At 35.6% G+C, this 17169-nt stretch overlaps 1 protein-coding gene across 3 annotated transcripts; it reads right to left on the minus strand.

The window, feature by feature from the left end:
• Positions 1 to 8007: 8007 nt before the first annotated feature.
• Positions 8008 to 16586, minus strand: LOC128505434 (tyrosine-protein phosphatase non-receptor type substrate 1-like). Of its 3 annotated transcripts, XM_053475844.1 has the most exons (7): positions 16139 to 16586; positions 15833 to 15890; positions 15524 to 15634; positions 15286 to 15437; positions 13353 to 13706; positions 13186 to 13266; positions 8008 to 8958 (listed from the first exon to the last, which is right to left on the minus strand). In XM_053475844.1, the coding sequence occupies exons 4-7, from the start codon at positions 15380 to 15382 to the stop codon at positions 8687 to 8689; spliced, it is 804 nt and encodes a 267-aa protein (XP_053331819.1). In that variant the 5' UTR covers positions 15383 to 15437; positions 15524 to 15634; positions 15833 to 15890; positions 16139 to 16586; the 3' UTR covers positions 8008 to 8686. The 3 variants fall into 3 exon arrangements, with proteins under 3 accessions (XP_053331819.1, XP_053331816.1, XP_053331817.1); XM_053475841.1 differs by having other exon boundaries at positions 15286 to 15648; XM_053475842.1 differs by lacking the exon at positions 15833 to 15890 and having other exon boundaries at positions 15286 to 15648; positions 16139 to 16161.
• Between the last annotated feature and the right edge of the window lie 583 nt (positions 16587 to 17169).

A 17169-nucleotide genomic window follows, 5' to 3' on the forward strand; every position in this document is an offset into this window, starting at 1 on the left:
CAGTATCCTCAAAGCAAATACTGCATCTGATGTACTCTTTCTAGGCATGAAACCATATTGCTGCTCAGAAATGCTCACTCCTGCCCTTAACCTAGCTTCCACTACTCTTTCCCACAGCTTCATTGTATGGCTCATTAGCTTTATGCCTCTGTAATTGCCACTGCTCTGCACATCTCCCTTGTTCTTAAAAACCAATACACTTCTCCTCCATTCCTCTGGAATCCTGTCACTCTCCATGATCTTGTTAAACAAACTAGTCAGAAACTATACTGCCACCTCTCCTAAGCACTTCCATACCTCCACAGGTATGTCATCAGGACCAACAGCCTTTCCACTTTTCATCCTTCTCGCCTCAACTTTACTAATATTTGATACTTCCTGCTCCACAACAGTCACGTCTTCTACTCTTTGTTATCTTTTGTTTTCCTCATTCATCAATTTCTTGAAGTACTCCCTCCATCTTCCCATCACCCTCCTGGCATCTGTCAGTACATTTCCATCTCCTTCTTGAATCACTCTAACATGCTGCACATAATTTCCAACCTGTACAGATCCACCTCTTCCTCCTTACTGTCCAGCCTAGCATACAAGTCCTCATATGCTCTTTGTTTGGCCTTTGTCACCTCTACCATCACTGTAAGCTGCATCGCTCTTTACTTCTGCTTACTCTCTTAGGTCCTCTCAGTGTCCCACCTCTTCTTACAGTAGCTAGCCTCTTTCCCTGTATACAACCCTGGACCTCCTCGTTTCACCACTAAGTCTCCTTGTCCACTTTTCCCTTACCTGATGATACACCAAGTACTTTCCTACCTGTCTCCCTGATCACCTTAGCTGTAGTTGTCCAGTCAACTGGAAGCACCTCCTGACCACCCATAGCCTGTCTCAACCCCTCCCTGAAGACTACACAACATTTTTTCTTTCTCAGCTTCCACCACTTTGTCCTCTGCTCTGCCTTTGTCCTCTTCACCTTCCTCACCACCAGGGTTATTTGTCTGGCTACACTCTCCCCTACTAACACTTTGCAGTTACTGTTAATCTCTTTTAGATTACAACGTCAACGCAAGATGTAGTCCACCTGAATGCTTCTGCCTCCACTCTTATATGTCACTCTATGTTCCTGCTTCTTCTGGAAGAAAGTATTTACTACTGCCATTTCCATCCTCTTTGCAAATATTCTCTTCACCTCCAGAACATTCCTAACAAACTCCTCTTTCAGAATAACTCCTACTCCATTTCTTTTCCTATCCACACCATGGTAAAACTATTTGAACCCTGCTCCCAAGCATCAAGCCTTGCTACCTTTCCAGTACATCACCTTCCTTCTCTGCATCATATCGACCAACTCTCTTGCCTTTGCTGTCATAGTACCAACATTCAAAGGCCTTATTATCACTCCTAACTTTTTGCCTTTCCTTATCTCTCTCTCCTACCTCCTCTCCTTTTTTTGACCAACAGTAGCCCTATTTTCACGTGCACCTTGTAGGTCAACAGCACTGGTGGCAGTCGTTGTTAACCCGGGCCGCAATCAATCCGGTATGGAAGTGATATTTGTGATTCGCCTCATTGATTTGTTAAATGTTTTATGTCGGATGCCCTTCCTGACACAACCCTCTGCATTTATCCAGACTTGGAACTGGCACAAGAAGACGCTGGATTACCTGATGTTTAACCTGCATCATAAGTGAAATCAAAATGATAAGTAAAAGCAATGTTATAAACAGTTATGTGCTAGATGTAATCTACTTTAAAATAAGCTACTTGCTCAATGTAAACAAACACCTGCACCAATAGATATTAATTAGAAAATCTAAACTGAGTATTTTTACTGGGATAGCTTGGGAATATTTTTATCACTGATATAACAGCACTGAAGTTATAAGTGAATTTTAACATACTATAGTTATTTTAAGACAAAAGTCTTTCGATTTCTCATCTATAAATAGAGCATACAGTACATCCTACGTAGTTAGATTGCTTTGTTAACATAACCAAGTCACAAGAATTTACCATTTTGTGAACATCTCAATTGGCAATGACTCGTGACTGCGGGGACAGTAGCTGATGTATATTTCGGTCAGTCTACACCATACCCATCGATACCTGGACACCACAAGAAGACCTGTAAGCAAACATGAGTAAACAGTGGAGCTACATTTTTTTTTTCTGAACAAAAAGTACTATATGTTTCAGTTACATTTCTCAACTGATTTCAATCGGATATTTTTACGTATTTAATCATTTATGATCAATGTGTAATACTAAAAAAAATCATTTGCAGTTCTCAGTAAGGCAATGCTCAGGAGAGTATTTCTGTATTTTAGGTTTACATAACTTGCCATGAAAAATCATTCATTGTCATGAAAAATTATGAACCGTCACATCACAAATCAAAACATGTGATTTTCCTGGGTTAATACAGTACGTAAAGATGTCCCTATATACCATCATATAATTTAATGTATAGTACGTATTAAAAAAAATAGAATATTGTGGGAAAGTAATTTTAAAATTTGTTTTAGTTTTTAAGATTTTTTTCATTTTAATTCATGATTATGGCTTACAGCTCATAAAAATCCTGTATCCAGATAAAGAAATGAAGTAAAATTCAAAGGAATTAATAAATAAATAACCAAATTAATGAACCATCTTCATAAAAGGATGTATCAATACAGAAGAAGCAACACCTCAGAGTTAGCGGTCACCTGAAGGACAAAAGACACAAAGTGTGAGGATGAAAATAAATGTATTTAGGAAAGAGATGACAGATGGTTCAAAAGATGGGTGATAGAAGCCATCCTTGTACAGGTGGAAAATCCTTCTCCTAATTCTTGTCTTTATTGTCTTCCTAACAGCTCTCTCCCCCTACTCTCTAAAGACCCTGCATTATACTCTCACCTTCTCCATTGTTCACATAATAAGCCTTTTCAAATAGAGGAGGATTCTTTGACCTTGATACAATACGGCCACCCGCGCGAAGGGCAAATCTGCTGACAACTACGAAGATTTATAGGCTGGCAGAGCAGCGGACGGCCGTGGTTGCTAGTCAACCCTGCCTTGTTGCCAATCAGAGCAAATGTGCGGCCCCTATCTGGCAGGTTATTGAGAACCATGAGAAACCAGCACACTAGCGCGAACATTAGATAGCACTAGGTATGAGAGCGGTGCTCTGGTATAGGGGAAAGAAAAGTGAAAAGAGAAAACTGAAAAGATAAAGAGAAGAGAAAAGAGAAGTGAGAAAAAAAGTAAAAAGATTAAGAAACAAGAAAACTGAAAAGAGGCCTGAAAAATAAACAATATATCCTGCGAGAGATAAAGAAATAAAGGTCTGGAGAAGTATAAATAAATAAATAAATAAATAAATAAGCATTTTTCCTTTCACAAACGAAAAGGGGGCATATATTTATGTTTACATGCACATGGTTCACAAGACACTCCCCGTTTTTAAGTTGAGTTGCAAAGTGGCGTGGAAGCGTCATTTCCTTAGCACTGCGAGGTGCTTGCCCTAATCGATGAATTCCCGCCAAACTACACATAATCATCCCACGTCTCAATGCTACCCTCTAATTCCTGCGTTGGGGCTCCCACTCTTAACAACATATTCGGTGGCGGCATACTGGTGCGGCCCCTCATATCACTTGAGGACTCGAATATAAGGAACCTTGGTTGATTAAGCTACTTGGATGAGTAGAAAAATGTATGAAATATATCCACTCAAAAAAAGAGAAGATAACTATCACCTGGATGACAGGAAAAAATGTAAAATTGAATGCTATATTTTCTTTTACTTTGCAATAAATTATCCCTTTCTTACTGTCACACTGTAAAAAATACACTTTATCTCTTCTGCACTGAATCATAATAGGATACTACATCTGAGGTTAAACCACAGAGCAGAGCAAGTAGCAGGCCCTATGCATTGTACTGTACATCAGAATCCGGAAGCTCTAACAGTACAAAGCTGTAAATAGAAACCTTTACATTTTTACCACAGCACAGAGCATTGTATCAAACATGCATATACTGTAAGCATAATCAATTTTTTTGATAATTTCCAATATTGTGATGCACTGAATTTTGAAGCATATTTCTATATTTAAATCTGAGTAATGTGTGAAATGTGTGTAATGTTCAAATATGTAATACAACATTCTATGTATAGTTTACTTTTTCATAAAATGGGCAGAAGCAGCCTTACTAGAGCAAGATATAATCAGTGTTGTGTTAGTTACATATAAGCTACTATTACTAGTTACTTTTCAATGAAAGTAACATCTTACTGGAACTCCTTTTCTGCCCACCACCAAAGAAGGAGAAGAAGAAATGATCCTTCTGCTCCAACATTTCTGTTATTTCTCATACATTTGAAACAGCACAAATAAATCATCATAGCATTAAAAATATAGAAAATTAATAATTAAGACTAGTCATTATAGCCAATTTTAAGCATATGCACAGCTAAAGTCTCACAAAAGAAAAAAAGCATAAATCAGCATAATGCATTGCAAATTCCTCTGACTTAGCTCTGGACATTTGTACAGTCATAGAAACGTGCTAAGTAGGTTGTAATGGCTTTGTTGCGGCCTACAGACATTATAGTATGAAACTGTGTAAAATCATATCCACTGTTATGTAATCTAGCAACACAGCAAGGCAAGTAAAAAAAGAAAAACCTAAATGTTATACTAGCCTGTTTTATTATATATTTAATATTATACTTATCAAGTGATGACATAGCTGCATACCTTTGTTTTGTTTTTGGTAATTTCTCTTTTTTAATACATAATGTATTTTTTTTTTTCAAAACTGAACATCTGATGCCTTATTTATACTTAAGTGTGCTTATTTTTAATTTGTTGATATGGCTAACATCAGAACATTACCCACCCCAAATTGAGAGTCAAGCCTAAACGGTTTCACAATGATTTTTTTCGAACTGTAATGCTGCACAAAGTTAAAACAATTTCCCCTGCTCTCATCCGCAATCAGGCTTCCAGTGGTGAGATCTCACGGCTCCAACCACAAGGTGACATGAAAATTGTAACGTGCAAACGTGGATGAAATTTGCACAAATGTCACAACCATTCTGTTTTTTTTTCTTCCTTCCTTTGTGCATGCATTAAGATGCCTCGGGCAAGATGATGGCCCATATCCAAATCTGCCTCTGCTTATTACTAAGCTCTTTTTCCTCATAACAATTTTATTAGTTTAACTCTCATACTCCCAACCCTCACCTGTCACTTGTATTTGACTACGTCATGTGCCAAAACTATTTCTCTACATTCTGATTGCTGGGTCATGCTGCTCACATGGTCACTTGTAAGTTGGATCAATCAGAATCATAAACAGGAACTACAAAACGTATTACTTACTACAATCATGTGTAAAATTGAACTTTATTATAAAATTGTAATTTTTGTGTGTGAAAACATCATTAAAATATCATCTGATTGTAGCAGGTGAAAAACTTAGCTTTTTTCACAGTGGCATTATTATTTAACAATGAACCCCCTGCCCAAAAAAAAGTCATGTGGGCAATACAAAATACCCCACATGACTCGATAGACGGCAGATCCCCCTTTAGAAGCAATAACTTGGGTAATTGTTTCCTGTATGACTGGTTCAGTCTCACATTTAGCTCCATTCTTCTTAACATCATCGCTTCAGTTCCTTGAGGTTTTGGGACTTTGCATATACACAACTCTTGAGGTCCTGCCACAGTAGTTCGAGTAATTGGTTGAAAGTCGGGATTTTGACTAGACCATTTCAAACTACTTGATTATTTAATTTTTTTTAGCCATTCTGATGTAGATTTAATGGTGTGCTTCAGATGGCCTCACATTTGCCTTTACAATACTCTGGTTCATGGAGGAGTTCATGGTTGACTGCAAGGTGCTCAGATCAAGTGGCTGCAAATGCTTGACAGGTCTTTCTGCTGAAAAGTTTTTCACCTAACGGTGGAGGGCATTCAGGCCAAGCTACTCCAAGTCTCTTGGCAACCCTTCGAAGAAAACTGTACTTGTTCAGTCTTCTTCTAATTGTGCTGTTATGAACTTATCATCCTTGTTGAGGCCTGTAGAGTCTGAAATGTTGCTCTTGTTTTTTTTTTTATTATTCCTGAACATTGCATGTTCTAACTTGGGGCGAATGTGCTTGGAGGTCACTCCTAGGAAGACTGGAAACTGTCTTGAATACTTTCTGCTCTGAATACTCTCTCTAAAATTTTCCAGATTGATTTGCAGCAACAATTGCTTCACTTAGATCACTGTTTTTGTCTGTCTTTATGGGCAGATTGTTAATAAACACGTGAATGCTCCAGACTAAAACTGTCTGCACCGTGCTGATGATTAGGAGCATCTGGCACCTCGTAAATCCTGTGGAAGCGATAAGAGGGTTACTTGTGTTTTTTCTTTTTTTGACCTCATTTTTGTTAAATACATAATAATACAGTGAAGAAAGCTATACTGTATGTTGTTGTTTGTCTGATGTTGTATTTGCCTAATATTAAGACAAAAAAAATTTAATTGAAAGACGAGGCACTAACATTTACGCATGACTATATTGAAATGTAACGTGCTTTATTACTACTTACTGAAAATTAATATATTACAGTAACACATTACTTTTATAGGTTACTCCTTGTAAGAGAGCTGTTTTTTTCTGGTAGCTTATTTGAGGTTATTCCTATGTGGTGGCTCTGCTCTTTCGGTAGACCACAGGAAAAAAACAACATGGCAACAAAAAACTAACCTCAGCCGTACACAAGGAAAGACATAAAACTTTTAATCAATCTTGTTGATTTAATGTCAGTTGCTGAATTTTGACCATACAAAGTTCTCAAATAAAAATGTTAAGTTTTGGGGTCTTTTTATGGGGTGTACAGTACAAGTTGTAGCATTCATGTCAGCTTTTTATGCATGTGGGTGGACTTGAAAGAGAAAGTTCACAAAAGCACCGGAAGTGGGTAGCAGCAGTGGCATAAGTTAGACAATGTCCTTTTTAAAAAATTCTAAAAAGAAAAGAGAAAAATTATTCTTTTGTGCAGTACTGTACAAAGGTTTTGAGCCACCTTTCAAAAAGAAAGTGTGGGAGAGTTAAATCATTAATATCAGAACCAAGAGAAAGAGATGTGTGAGATAGAGACATTGGAAAATTCACACAATGTTATCAAATCTTGCAGCTTCCAAAAGGGCCAGGCTAGCGTCCTGAAAGACTTTTTCTGCTTTCATTTTTTGGCTCAGGTTTTGGTTCTCATTTTTAACCCAGTCCCTGTACCTGACCAGTTTCAGAGCAAGGTATTTTTGTTTCTTAAGCCACATAGTGATCCACAGAACTGTATGAATCATTTGATCCTAAAAAAAATAAAACATCTAGTTTAAGGCATGAACCAGTGAGAAACAGATGCAGATGATAGCAGAAGATCAGGCTGGTGATTAGTATAATGGTGATACTGAATGCTGAGTTGTTTGTTGAGGGGAAATGAGGTTGCTCCTGAGGTTGTTACATAAACAACAAATTTGTAAATTGTATCTACATCATTTAAAATTAATATGAAGAAATACGGGGGGAAGCTCAAAAACTTTTGTACAGTTTCGTTTACTTAAACAGTCTTGGTAGAGAGAACATGTAAAAAGGTTAAACAGCATTGTTTTGTCTTATGCAACCTGAAAATAAGCAGGGGCTCTCAGGAGATCTGGGGCAGATCTAAGGCAGAAATAGAAAAGATCAGAAAACACGTACATGTGCAGATTGTGCACACCTAGCCAGGAAATTAGTCATTTATGCTGAATGCCATTTATACTGTTTACTCTGTTTATGTGGTTTGCATATTTGCAAAGAGGAATGCAGAGTGGGAAATTCCCATCATTGCTGATAGTAAAAAAAAAAAAAAAAGAATATATATATATATATATATATATATATATATATATATATATATATATATACAATCATAGAGACCAGGATTGTTACATTTGTATTTATTTCCCATTCATTCTCTTTCACCATGTTCAGCAACTATAATATATTTGCTTCTGAAAGAAAAGTTTAGTAATCTAAATGTATTAAAATTTATTTAATTTCATTCAGTATAGTTAATTAATTTATTCATCTTCTATACCGTTTATCTAGTAGAGGGTTGCAGAGAACGTGGAGCCTATCCCAGGAGACTTTGGATGCAAGGTAGAACCCTTGAACAGGGTGTCAATCACAGGGCACACACACTCTACAGACAATTTGGGAATGCCAATTAGCCTAATCTGCATGTCTTCGGACTGTAGCAATAAACTGGAGTACCTGGAGGTGCAAAGCCACAGTGCTAACCACTATGCCACTGAGGCACCTACATTTCTTAATATTAAAAAAAAGATAACTAGGAATTCAGAATTTTTATTTTTCTGTGTGTGAAGACATTGACTAATAATCATCTTTTTGATGAGAAGGGAAGAAATAATAATAAGAAAAAAGACAATATCAATAAAAATAACAATGACAAAAATCACTTCAATAATAATAATAATAATAATAATAGCATGGACAATAATAAGAATAAATGACATGGTGTTATTTCCTCCTAACTGAAATTGCATGAGACAGTTTTCAAAATGGTGAAATGCAGAATCAGTTTGTCACAGATTTGGAAAAAGTTAATTGAGTACAATTTTTAAGGGATTTGCTTCTTTAGTGAGTATCAGGGAGAGTAAGATGCAATGTCATCGCTATTGTTTCTGCATGGAACAGGCCGATGGTTCCCCAGTGTTGAGTACACCTGTGCAACAGACTGATAGTTTTCCAGTGTTGAGTACTCCTGTGCAACAGGCTTTTCGTTTCCCAGTGTTGAGTACACCTGTGAAATAGGTTGATGGTTCCCCAGTGTCCCCAGTATAGAATGAGACTCAGGCTCAGGCAATGGTGGTGCTTCTACTGGAGACTGAAAATAAGTCCTTTTTTTTCTTTTTGTTCCTGTAAGCACAAGTTCCAACACATTCAGTAAATCATATTTTATACATTCTTCACGTTTTCTCAGGTTAATTTTATGCAAGCTTATTATATACGCTTGCTTTTTCAGAATTCTCTAGCACTGTACATTTTAACTGTTTTCAGAGAATATTCCCTGGCCAAAGACATCAATGTATTGTGAAACCTTGGATTGCGAGTAATTGGTACCATGTGTGTGTGTGTGTGTGTATGTCCAAGTGTGATGACTGTTTTTTAGTAACTTTACTGCAAAAACAGCCTCTGTAAAAAAAATATTTTTAAAAAAGGCTGTAGGCTGATAATAAAGGAGATAATTCTGTTTAGAGGAGTGATTCCGATAGCGTGTGTGTGCATGTGTGTGTGCGTGCTCGTGTGTGAAAGTCATCCTACACAGTAGACCCCCCCACCCAGCCCCCCAACCACCCCCCCCAACCACCCCCCCCCCCCCCCCCCCCCCCCCCCGCTCCCTCCACCTCCGCCCCTTAGTCCTGCAAGAAAAAGTGAAAAAGCCTATAGTAATGCGAGAGATCAGTCTGTTTTGAGAAGTGATTTCGGTAGTGTGTGTGTGTGTGTGTGTGCGCGCACAGTGTGTGAAAGTCGTCCTACACAGTAGCCCGCCCCCTTCTCCTGTTTTTGCTCTCATCTAACAGCAGTCACGATTCTTTTCAAAGGTAAACTGCAGGTTAATTTGTTTTATTTTTCCTTTATATTTTGTATTGATTATTTTTATATAAGTATTTTTGGGGAACAAATCATCTGAGTTTTCATTATTTCTTATAGGGAAATTTGCTTAGATATACGAGTGCTTTGATACACTGAACAAGCACACTTCCAAAATATTTATATGCAATCCAAGGTTCCACTGTAGGAAATAAAATTGAATCCATACTTGAGTAAAGCAAGGTAAGCATACCACAACTTTGGAACATGGACAACCACACCACTGCTAACATACATATCTGTACTATTCCATTTTATACTCATGTTTAAATTATACCAACACAACATATTTTTACACTATTTTCACTCTGTATTCTTATACTTTTATACCTTAGAGTCTTTAATTTCTTACTGCACCATCTGTTAATCCTGAATAATTTATAGCTTTCCATTTTAGTTTTGGTAACTTCTGTAAATATTGTACATTTTTTAGCCAGAATCTTTATAATTTTTATATATTGCTTATATTATATTTTATTTTATTTTATTTTATTTTAAAAAATATATGTTTATTGGGCAATTCTATCATACTGTGTTTTGGTTGTGTTTGTGATGAGTAAAATTTTAACTTGAATTTGACTTATCAGTAGGACTGTAGGGTGTATAAAACTGAAAAGTAAAATCAGTATCCATATGGAATTACTCAAATTGCTTTCGCCAGGTTTTCTGGAAGTTGAGTCATGTCAACTGGACTTCTTTCTTATTTAGAAGACATGTTTCACTACTCACCGTAGCTTCTTCAGTTTAAGGTAAGTTTCCCCAGGTTTGATTAATGATTAATTTAACGCTCTTTGCCATGAAACTAAATGCATGGACGTGCAGCATACAGTATGTAAGTACTGCACCATGTGTAACCATCTCCAGCAAACTAATCAAATATTGACATAAAGGGGAATTATCATTGTGAACATAGATTCCGGGTGTTTCTTTTTGCCTTAACCAGATTATTTTGGGAATTTTTATGGATTCATCTGCACTTAGTGTCCCCTTTAACAGCAAAACCTTTACACTTACTTATATATTCAGTTCCATCCGATCATCCAATCATGTGGCAACACCACAATGCATAACGATTTTCAGATACAGGTCAAGAGCTTCTGTTAATGTTCACTTCAAACATCTAAAAGCACATCAAAAGAATCTCAGAACACATTAAACCTTGAGGTGAACGAGAGAAGACCAGATTCTCATCCTGTCAGCCTAGAATGAGAATATGAGGCTAGAACAGCTGAAGACTTGAAAAAGACCAGGTGATTTTTTTTGTTCCTACTCTGCAACTGTTTATTTTGCATGCGTCTGTCCTCAACATAGACCAAGCTTCCTGTCTTTGGCTGACAAAAGTGGAACTAAATGTGGTCTTCTGCTGTTCTAGCCCAATCCACTTCAATGTTTGATGTTTTGTGCACGCTTTTCTTCTCATGCCGGTTAATTTTTTCGATCATTCTAATTGTTTACACCCGCATTTTCACATAGACCATTTAAAGCCAACAGATTTTTGTGTGTGAATATTTAGTGAAATCAGCAGTTACAGAAATACGCAAACCTTCTGGTGCTAACAACCTTTCCACAATAACAATCAAATATTTTTATTCAAAGATCACACATTTTCTTTATTCTGATATTTGGTGTGAACATAACATTAAACTCCTGACCTTATAATAATAATAATAATAATAATAATAATAATTTTTTTATTATTATTTTTTAATTTATCATAATTATGCAGATGTAAAGATGTTTCGTAACAAAGTGTACAGTGAGCGTATATAGTGCAGAACATTTATTATACTGGAAATCGTATTGGGACTGTCTTTGTGTTGCTGTTGTCCTGGTTATGCTCATTAAGTTACATAGGACATGGAGCATTGAATGGATAGGAAATAGGATGCCTCACTTATCCTACGCTCATTTGATGTTTGCATGTGCACAGCCACAGAAATTAATGCGATGCACCCATACGCTCCCTCAAGATTCAATATACATGTAAACAGAAAGGGAGTGTAGTCAGCAGGAACGTCAAAAATTGCATAACATTTTGAGGAGGAGTTTTTTGACCAGGTCTATAATTAAGTAACAAATATTTTTTTGAGCAGGTGCATAACAGTTGTTTGAGTCCACACAAACTTTTTTAACCCTTAAAACTTGAGCAGCACTGAACAATTCTGGCAACAAAGCACTGGTTAATGACTAATTTAAAAAATGCTTTTACAGGAATAAAACTGGTTCTAGATGGGGATGGATTCAAATATAAAACTGTGCATTTTGATTTTTTGGATATATCAGGTAGAACCAAGGTTATCAGTTTTAAAAACGTATAAATTGTACTGCTAACAGAATATGGGAATGACATCACAAAAGTGTCAAACTTACAAAATGCACATATTTTTTATTCAGACTTCATTCAGCCTTTTTTGGTCAAAGAAACAACCACAAACACCTAAGTATGTGATCATATGTATCTGTGCTATTTCTTTGCCTGTATAAACGCTTTAAAAAAAAACTTTTGCTGTCATGTTTGTATAGTTGGTTAAAAAAAATAAAATTCAGTTCATCATATATCCTAGTTTGCCTAGTTGGAAAAAAAACCCTCTATATTGCACAATCCTCACCCCTTATACTGTATATTTATTAAAACATACAGTACCAGTCAAAACTTTGGACACACCTCCTATTTCAGTGTTTTTTTGCATTTTATTTTGTACATTCTAGAACAATAGCGAGATTTCAAAACTATAAAATACCACACATGTAATTAATTAACTACAGCAGCAACAACAACATCAGTCAGTTATTTTAAGACGTGAATATTGCAAGAACAGTATTGTCAAGTGCATTTGCAAAACTCATTAAGCACCATGATGGAACTAGTTTTCATGAAGACCATCCCAGGAAAGACCAACACTTGTCTCTGCTGCAAAGACAGCCTCCAAAATCACCAATTAAGAGCACCTCAGTTTACAGCCAATATAAGCGCAAGTAGCAGAGACATTTCAATATCAACTGTTTAAAAGAGATTATTGCCTATTTTGGATGACTTCGGCATTGTTTTACAATGTTGAAATAAAATAAAAATTAGGAAAGAACATGTAATTAGAAGCTGTGTCCAAAAAAAGACTGTTGTTGTCAATTAATTACATAATTTCATAGTTTTAAAATCTCCAGTATTATTCTAGAATATATAACAACTTATTAAACAAATAAACATTGAATCCAGACTTTCGATGAGTATTGTAGTTTAAAATAGCTACAGACTATTGTAGTGTCATTTATAGATTTTTGAAAATAACTGCAACAAAGTTACAGCATTAAATTTATGGCTAAAACACAGAGGCTGAGAAATGCAACATTGCAGTTGTCAGTTTCCTTTTATGATCTCAAATATGGTCTTTAAGTAGTGATGCAACAGATTTGAATGCTTAGTAACAGAACCATCATGAAGGCACAAACTGTGCAAGAGGAATTATTTGTATGAAGAAAGCTATTAAAACTTACTGAGATGATAATAACATCCTGCAAAGATCAGCATTACAGTAGCCATCAAACCACAAGTGATTCCTGTGACGGATAAAACCCCTGAAAAAAAAATACACTAGTGTATGCACCAATAAAGTTTTGCACAATCAAAGGTTGAAAGATGAAAGATCATGAAAGATCTATACCAGGTAATGGCTCTGTTCCCTCAGTACACTCAGTCAAGGAGATGTTAACCACGGTGGGTTGGCTCAGGCTTGAGTGATTAACCCAGCAGTAGTACACAGTTATGTTTGAAGACACATGGAGGTACGATGTGACACTATAAATCCCATTTGAGTTTTTGCTGGAGTTCCTTGTGACATCAGAGTTGAGGTTTTCCTTATATATAGGTGTAAGTGAAATGTTTGGGGAGCTGATATATTCTCCATCTCTGAGCCAGGCCTGCTGTAGATCAGCAGGGTAAAAGCCCTCGGCAACACAAAGCATTGTGGGAACTCCATCAGGCCGTTTCACACATGACACAGATACAAATGGAGGTGCTGCAGAGAGACAATAGAAAGAAAATTGCTGTAGGAAATATCTTTTGTCTTCATACACAGTCTATAATAAAAATATCGCATAATTTATGATAGCCTTCTGATCAGATCTTTTGACAGAGGAGATGTTTTTGTTTAAATCTTCACGTTGATGTAGTCAGTGAATTTCATTGACATGTTGATGCATTGATGTGTGTGTAAAAGAACAATCATTCACTTATTTGCCTTAACTCATAATATTTAGTAGTTCTAATTACTCCAAGTTATTATATACAAAATTATGTAATTATACAGTAAGTGTCAGGCTTCATAAACAAATATTGAGAGTTTAAGGCATCCTTAACATCCTTACCAGATGTCCTTTTGGACCTCTGTTTTCTACATAATGTTCTGCGTTACGCAAGCTATTTATGTTTGACTGACTAGATTTCAAGGTTTAATGTCATTGGCATAGTAAAAAAAAGTTGCATTGCATCTTCAAGGCATTTGACATGTTGTACACACAAGCAAAAAGACAAGTTATCACATCCTACACTTCACGTGTGCCACTTCCACCCACATACTGTAGCTACATTTTAATTCAATTATACTGTAATGCCTATATGAGTTTCCAAGGACCATTTAATAACAGTGGAGTATGGATGCTAATTTCCATGATGAATGGATGAATAATCAGATTAATTAGCTTTTCCCCCAGCAGAGATAGCTTGACCCATGTACAGCGCAAAGTCTATGTGGGCTTTCTGAAGCAGCGGCTCTGAATTTTAAAAGCAAATTCATTTTGTTTTTAAAATGGTTGAATTTTTGTAATTTGGAGCTCAGTAAGGGAGTGTTTACATCACTCAACTAAAGTGATACTTTTTTTAAAATAAATCTTTACATTCCTGCCCTATCCGTGTGGAATATTTAAATACTTAGTAATTTGTATAAAAACTACCAGGATTATACTGCAGTATTTGGTGCCTTAAGACGATAATTACCCCAAAGATTTTACATGTAGTACTTACAAATAAGCTGTTGCAGTGAACCTACACAGAAAATAATGTGTGAAAAATAGCAGGTACATGCCAGTGCTTTATCTCTGTCATCTGGTTTCTAATGTTTGTTTATTGTTTAATTACACTAGTTAGTTGTTATTTTACTCATTTGTTTACAGTAGTACAATAAACATACTAATTACCGTAAATGAGTGAATGTATTTATTAATCATTCTAAATGTCCTAAAATATTCCGATGGAACAAAGAAAGATACTTAAGGATCTTTAAAATGTATTTCGTTTTAGGAAGTGAAATACTATGCCAGATCTTGCCCATATTAGAAAATTGCGAGTAGCATTTCAAAACAACTAGATATGATGTAACTTAGATGTTTATTGCCAGATCTGTGGGTAGATGTGAAAACATTTGCCTTTATCACACCACCCCCCCCCCAGACATTGCAAAGTTAGTCACAACTTATCATACTGTACAGAAATAAAAAAAGCACACATAATGAAATACAATATTGCCTTATTATTTGTGAAATAATCAAGTAGAATTTAACAGATTTCCTAGTTTAGGGATTATTGTCCTGCACACTTACCTTTGACATGAATGAATATCCTCTTCTGTCTCAAACACCTTGTAGGAGGTGGTATGTGTTCAACTGAAGTACATGTGTACATGCCTGAATTATTCATCTGAAGATTTATGAGCTGAAATGATATTTCTTCTGTTTCCGGAATCCATATTAATCTGATGTTGTCATTACAGAAACTTTTAGTCCAGGATTTATTAAAATAGAGGTATTCACAGACTCTGTTCTTTGTTCTCAACTTTACTGTAAGATGTTGGCTTCTGTTTTTGTTGTAATGACAGTTGATGGTGGTTGACTGTCCCTGATGGATCTGATGGTCCCTGATGGGTTCTGTCTGATTGACTTCAGTGCAGTTCTGTAAACTCATGACTAAAAAAAATATATACTAATGTTTTTCTACAAGTCAAAACACAGCAACTGCTTAAATCAAATATTTCAAATTGATAGGCTCAGGCATGGTTGTAATCTTTTTATTTATACAAAAAAGATATATGCTCATAATTCTTAGTATGCTCATTTTTACCTTAATGAAAAGAAGACAGAAGTACATTACCTAAAGGAATTAATAGAAGTATGCAACCAGGGCAGATATACCGGCTTCTTACTGTTGTCTACATGTGATATAGAAATTGTTTAAAGCTTCTTTAAGTGCAGAATTAAAGATATGATAAGCATGTTTTGCATAAATAATGATTTAGGTGATACAATAATTACAGATAATGTATTTTGTTTTACAAATTCATACAATTCATACAAAAGTATTTTAACACAGTAGCAACATCACAAAGACTAAATTGATACTTATTGACATATAAATCAAGAAATACTTTACACTGATAAAGTAAAACATCTTTCTTACCATTGTAGACAATGCAGGATTTATGAACTCATTCCTCTTGTGATCATTCTGCCTCATGCAGCCCGAAATAAAGCAGGACTATGAGCTCTGAGAAAGGCATGTGGCTACAGTTTCCTTTTTGCAAAATGCAAGTCAGCAACAGTTTGTTTATGGTTGCAGAAACTGTGTAGTAGACCCTCAAGTGTGACGCCTATTTGTGCAAAAACTCTACGTTTTTTATTTTACTATGATTTTTTTTTACTCAAGCGCCCAGGAGATGCTAGGCATATTTAAATCTAAGTTTATTGCTTAGTTAAAAAAATGTGACACCTAATGTAAGGATAAATCACAGCTAAGTGTTTCTGGCATGTCAACATACAGTATGAGAAAATCTGCAAGTTTTTGAAAATCTGAAAATGAATACTAGAAATTATCTGTAATAATTTAATCCTAAAAAAAAGACAAGCCATTAATCTCAGATGTAACATGAATCGGCAGTTGGTGGTTACAGTACATGGACATCTATTAGATATTATTTCTCAGGTCATATATCTTTAACGCCCTAATTTACAAAGGTTCGACTTATATCTGGAAGGTGTCTAGTTTTAAATATATTATTTTAAAATATTGTTATTTTAATGGTATTTTACCTAGCAACATACATGCAAATGATATTACATCACAAGAGATGTGATACGTATGATACAAATGAAAAAAAATGTGTTTGGTGACAACCTTTAACTTGTGCGGAGGTGGACTTGAGAAGTGTTCAGAATTGTTTAGAAGAGCACAGGAAGTGAGTGAATGCGAAGATGTACCTTACATGCAATCCCTATTTAATTCTATCAGAATGTACAGAAAAATGCAATCCTGTTTACCCAGCCTAGAGCGTTCTTTGTTCTTTGTTATTTTCATAAAATGAGATGTTTCAAATAATAGGCTCTATATGAGTAAAATAGGCTCAACATCTTTGCATAGTGAAAATTTTATATTGTAGATAAAAAAAAAACAATTGGCGATAAAATTAAGAATTTGTTCTTGTGATGTATGTT

This window comes from Clarias gariepinus, chromosome 17 (genome assembly GCF_024256425.1).
Source record: "Clarias gariepinus isolate MV-2021 ecotype Netherlands chromosome 17, CGAR_prim_01v2, whole genome shotgun sequence".
NCBI classification, from domain to species: Eukaryota; Metazoa; Chordata; class Actinopteri; order Siluriformes; family Clariidae; genus Clarias; species Clarias gariepinus.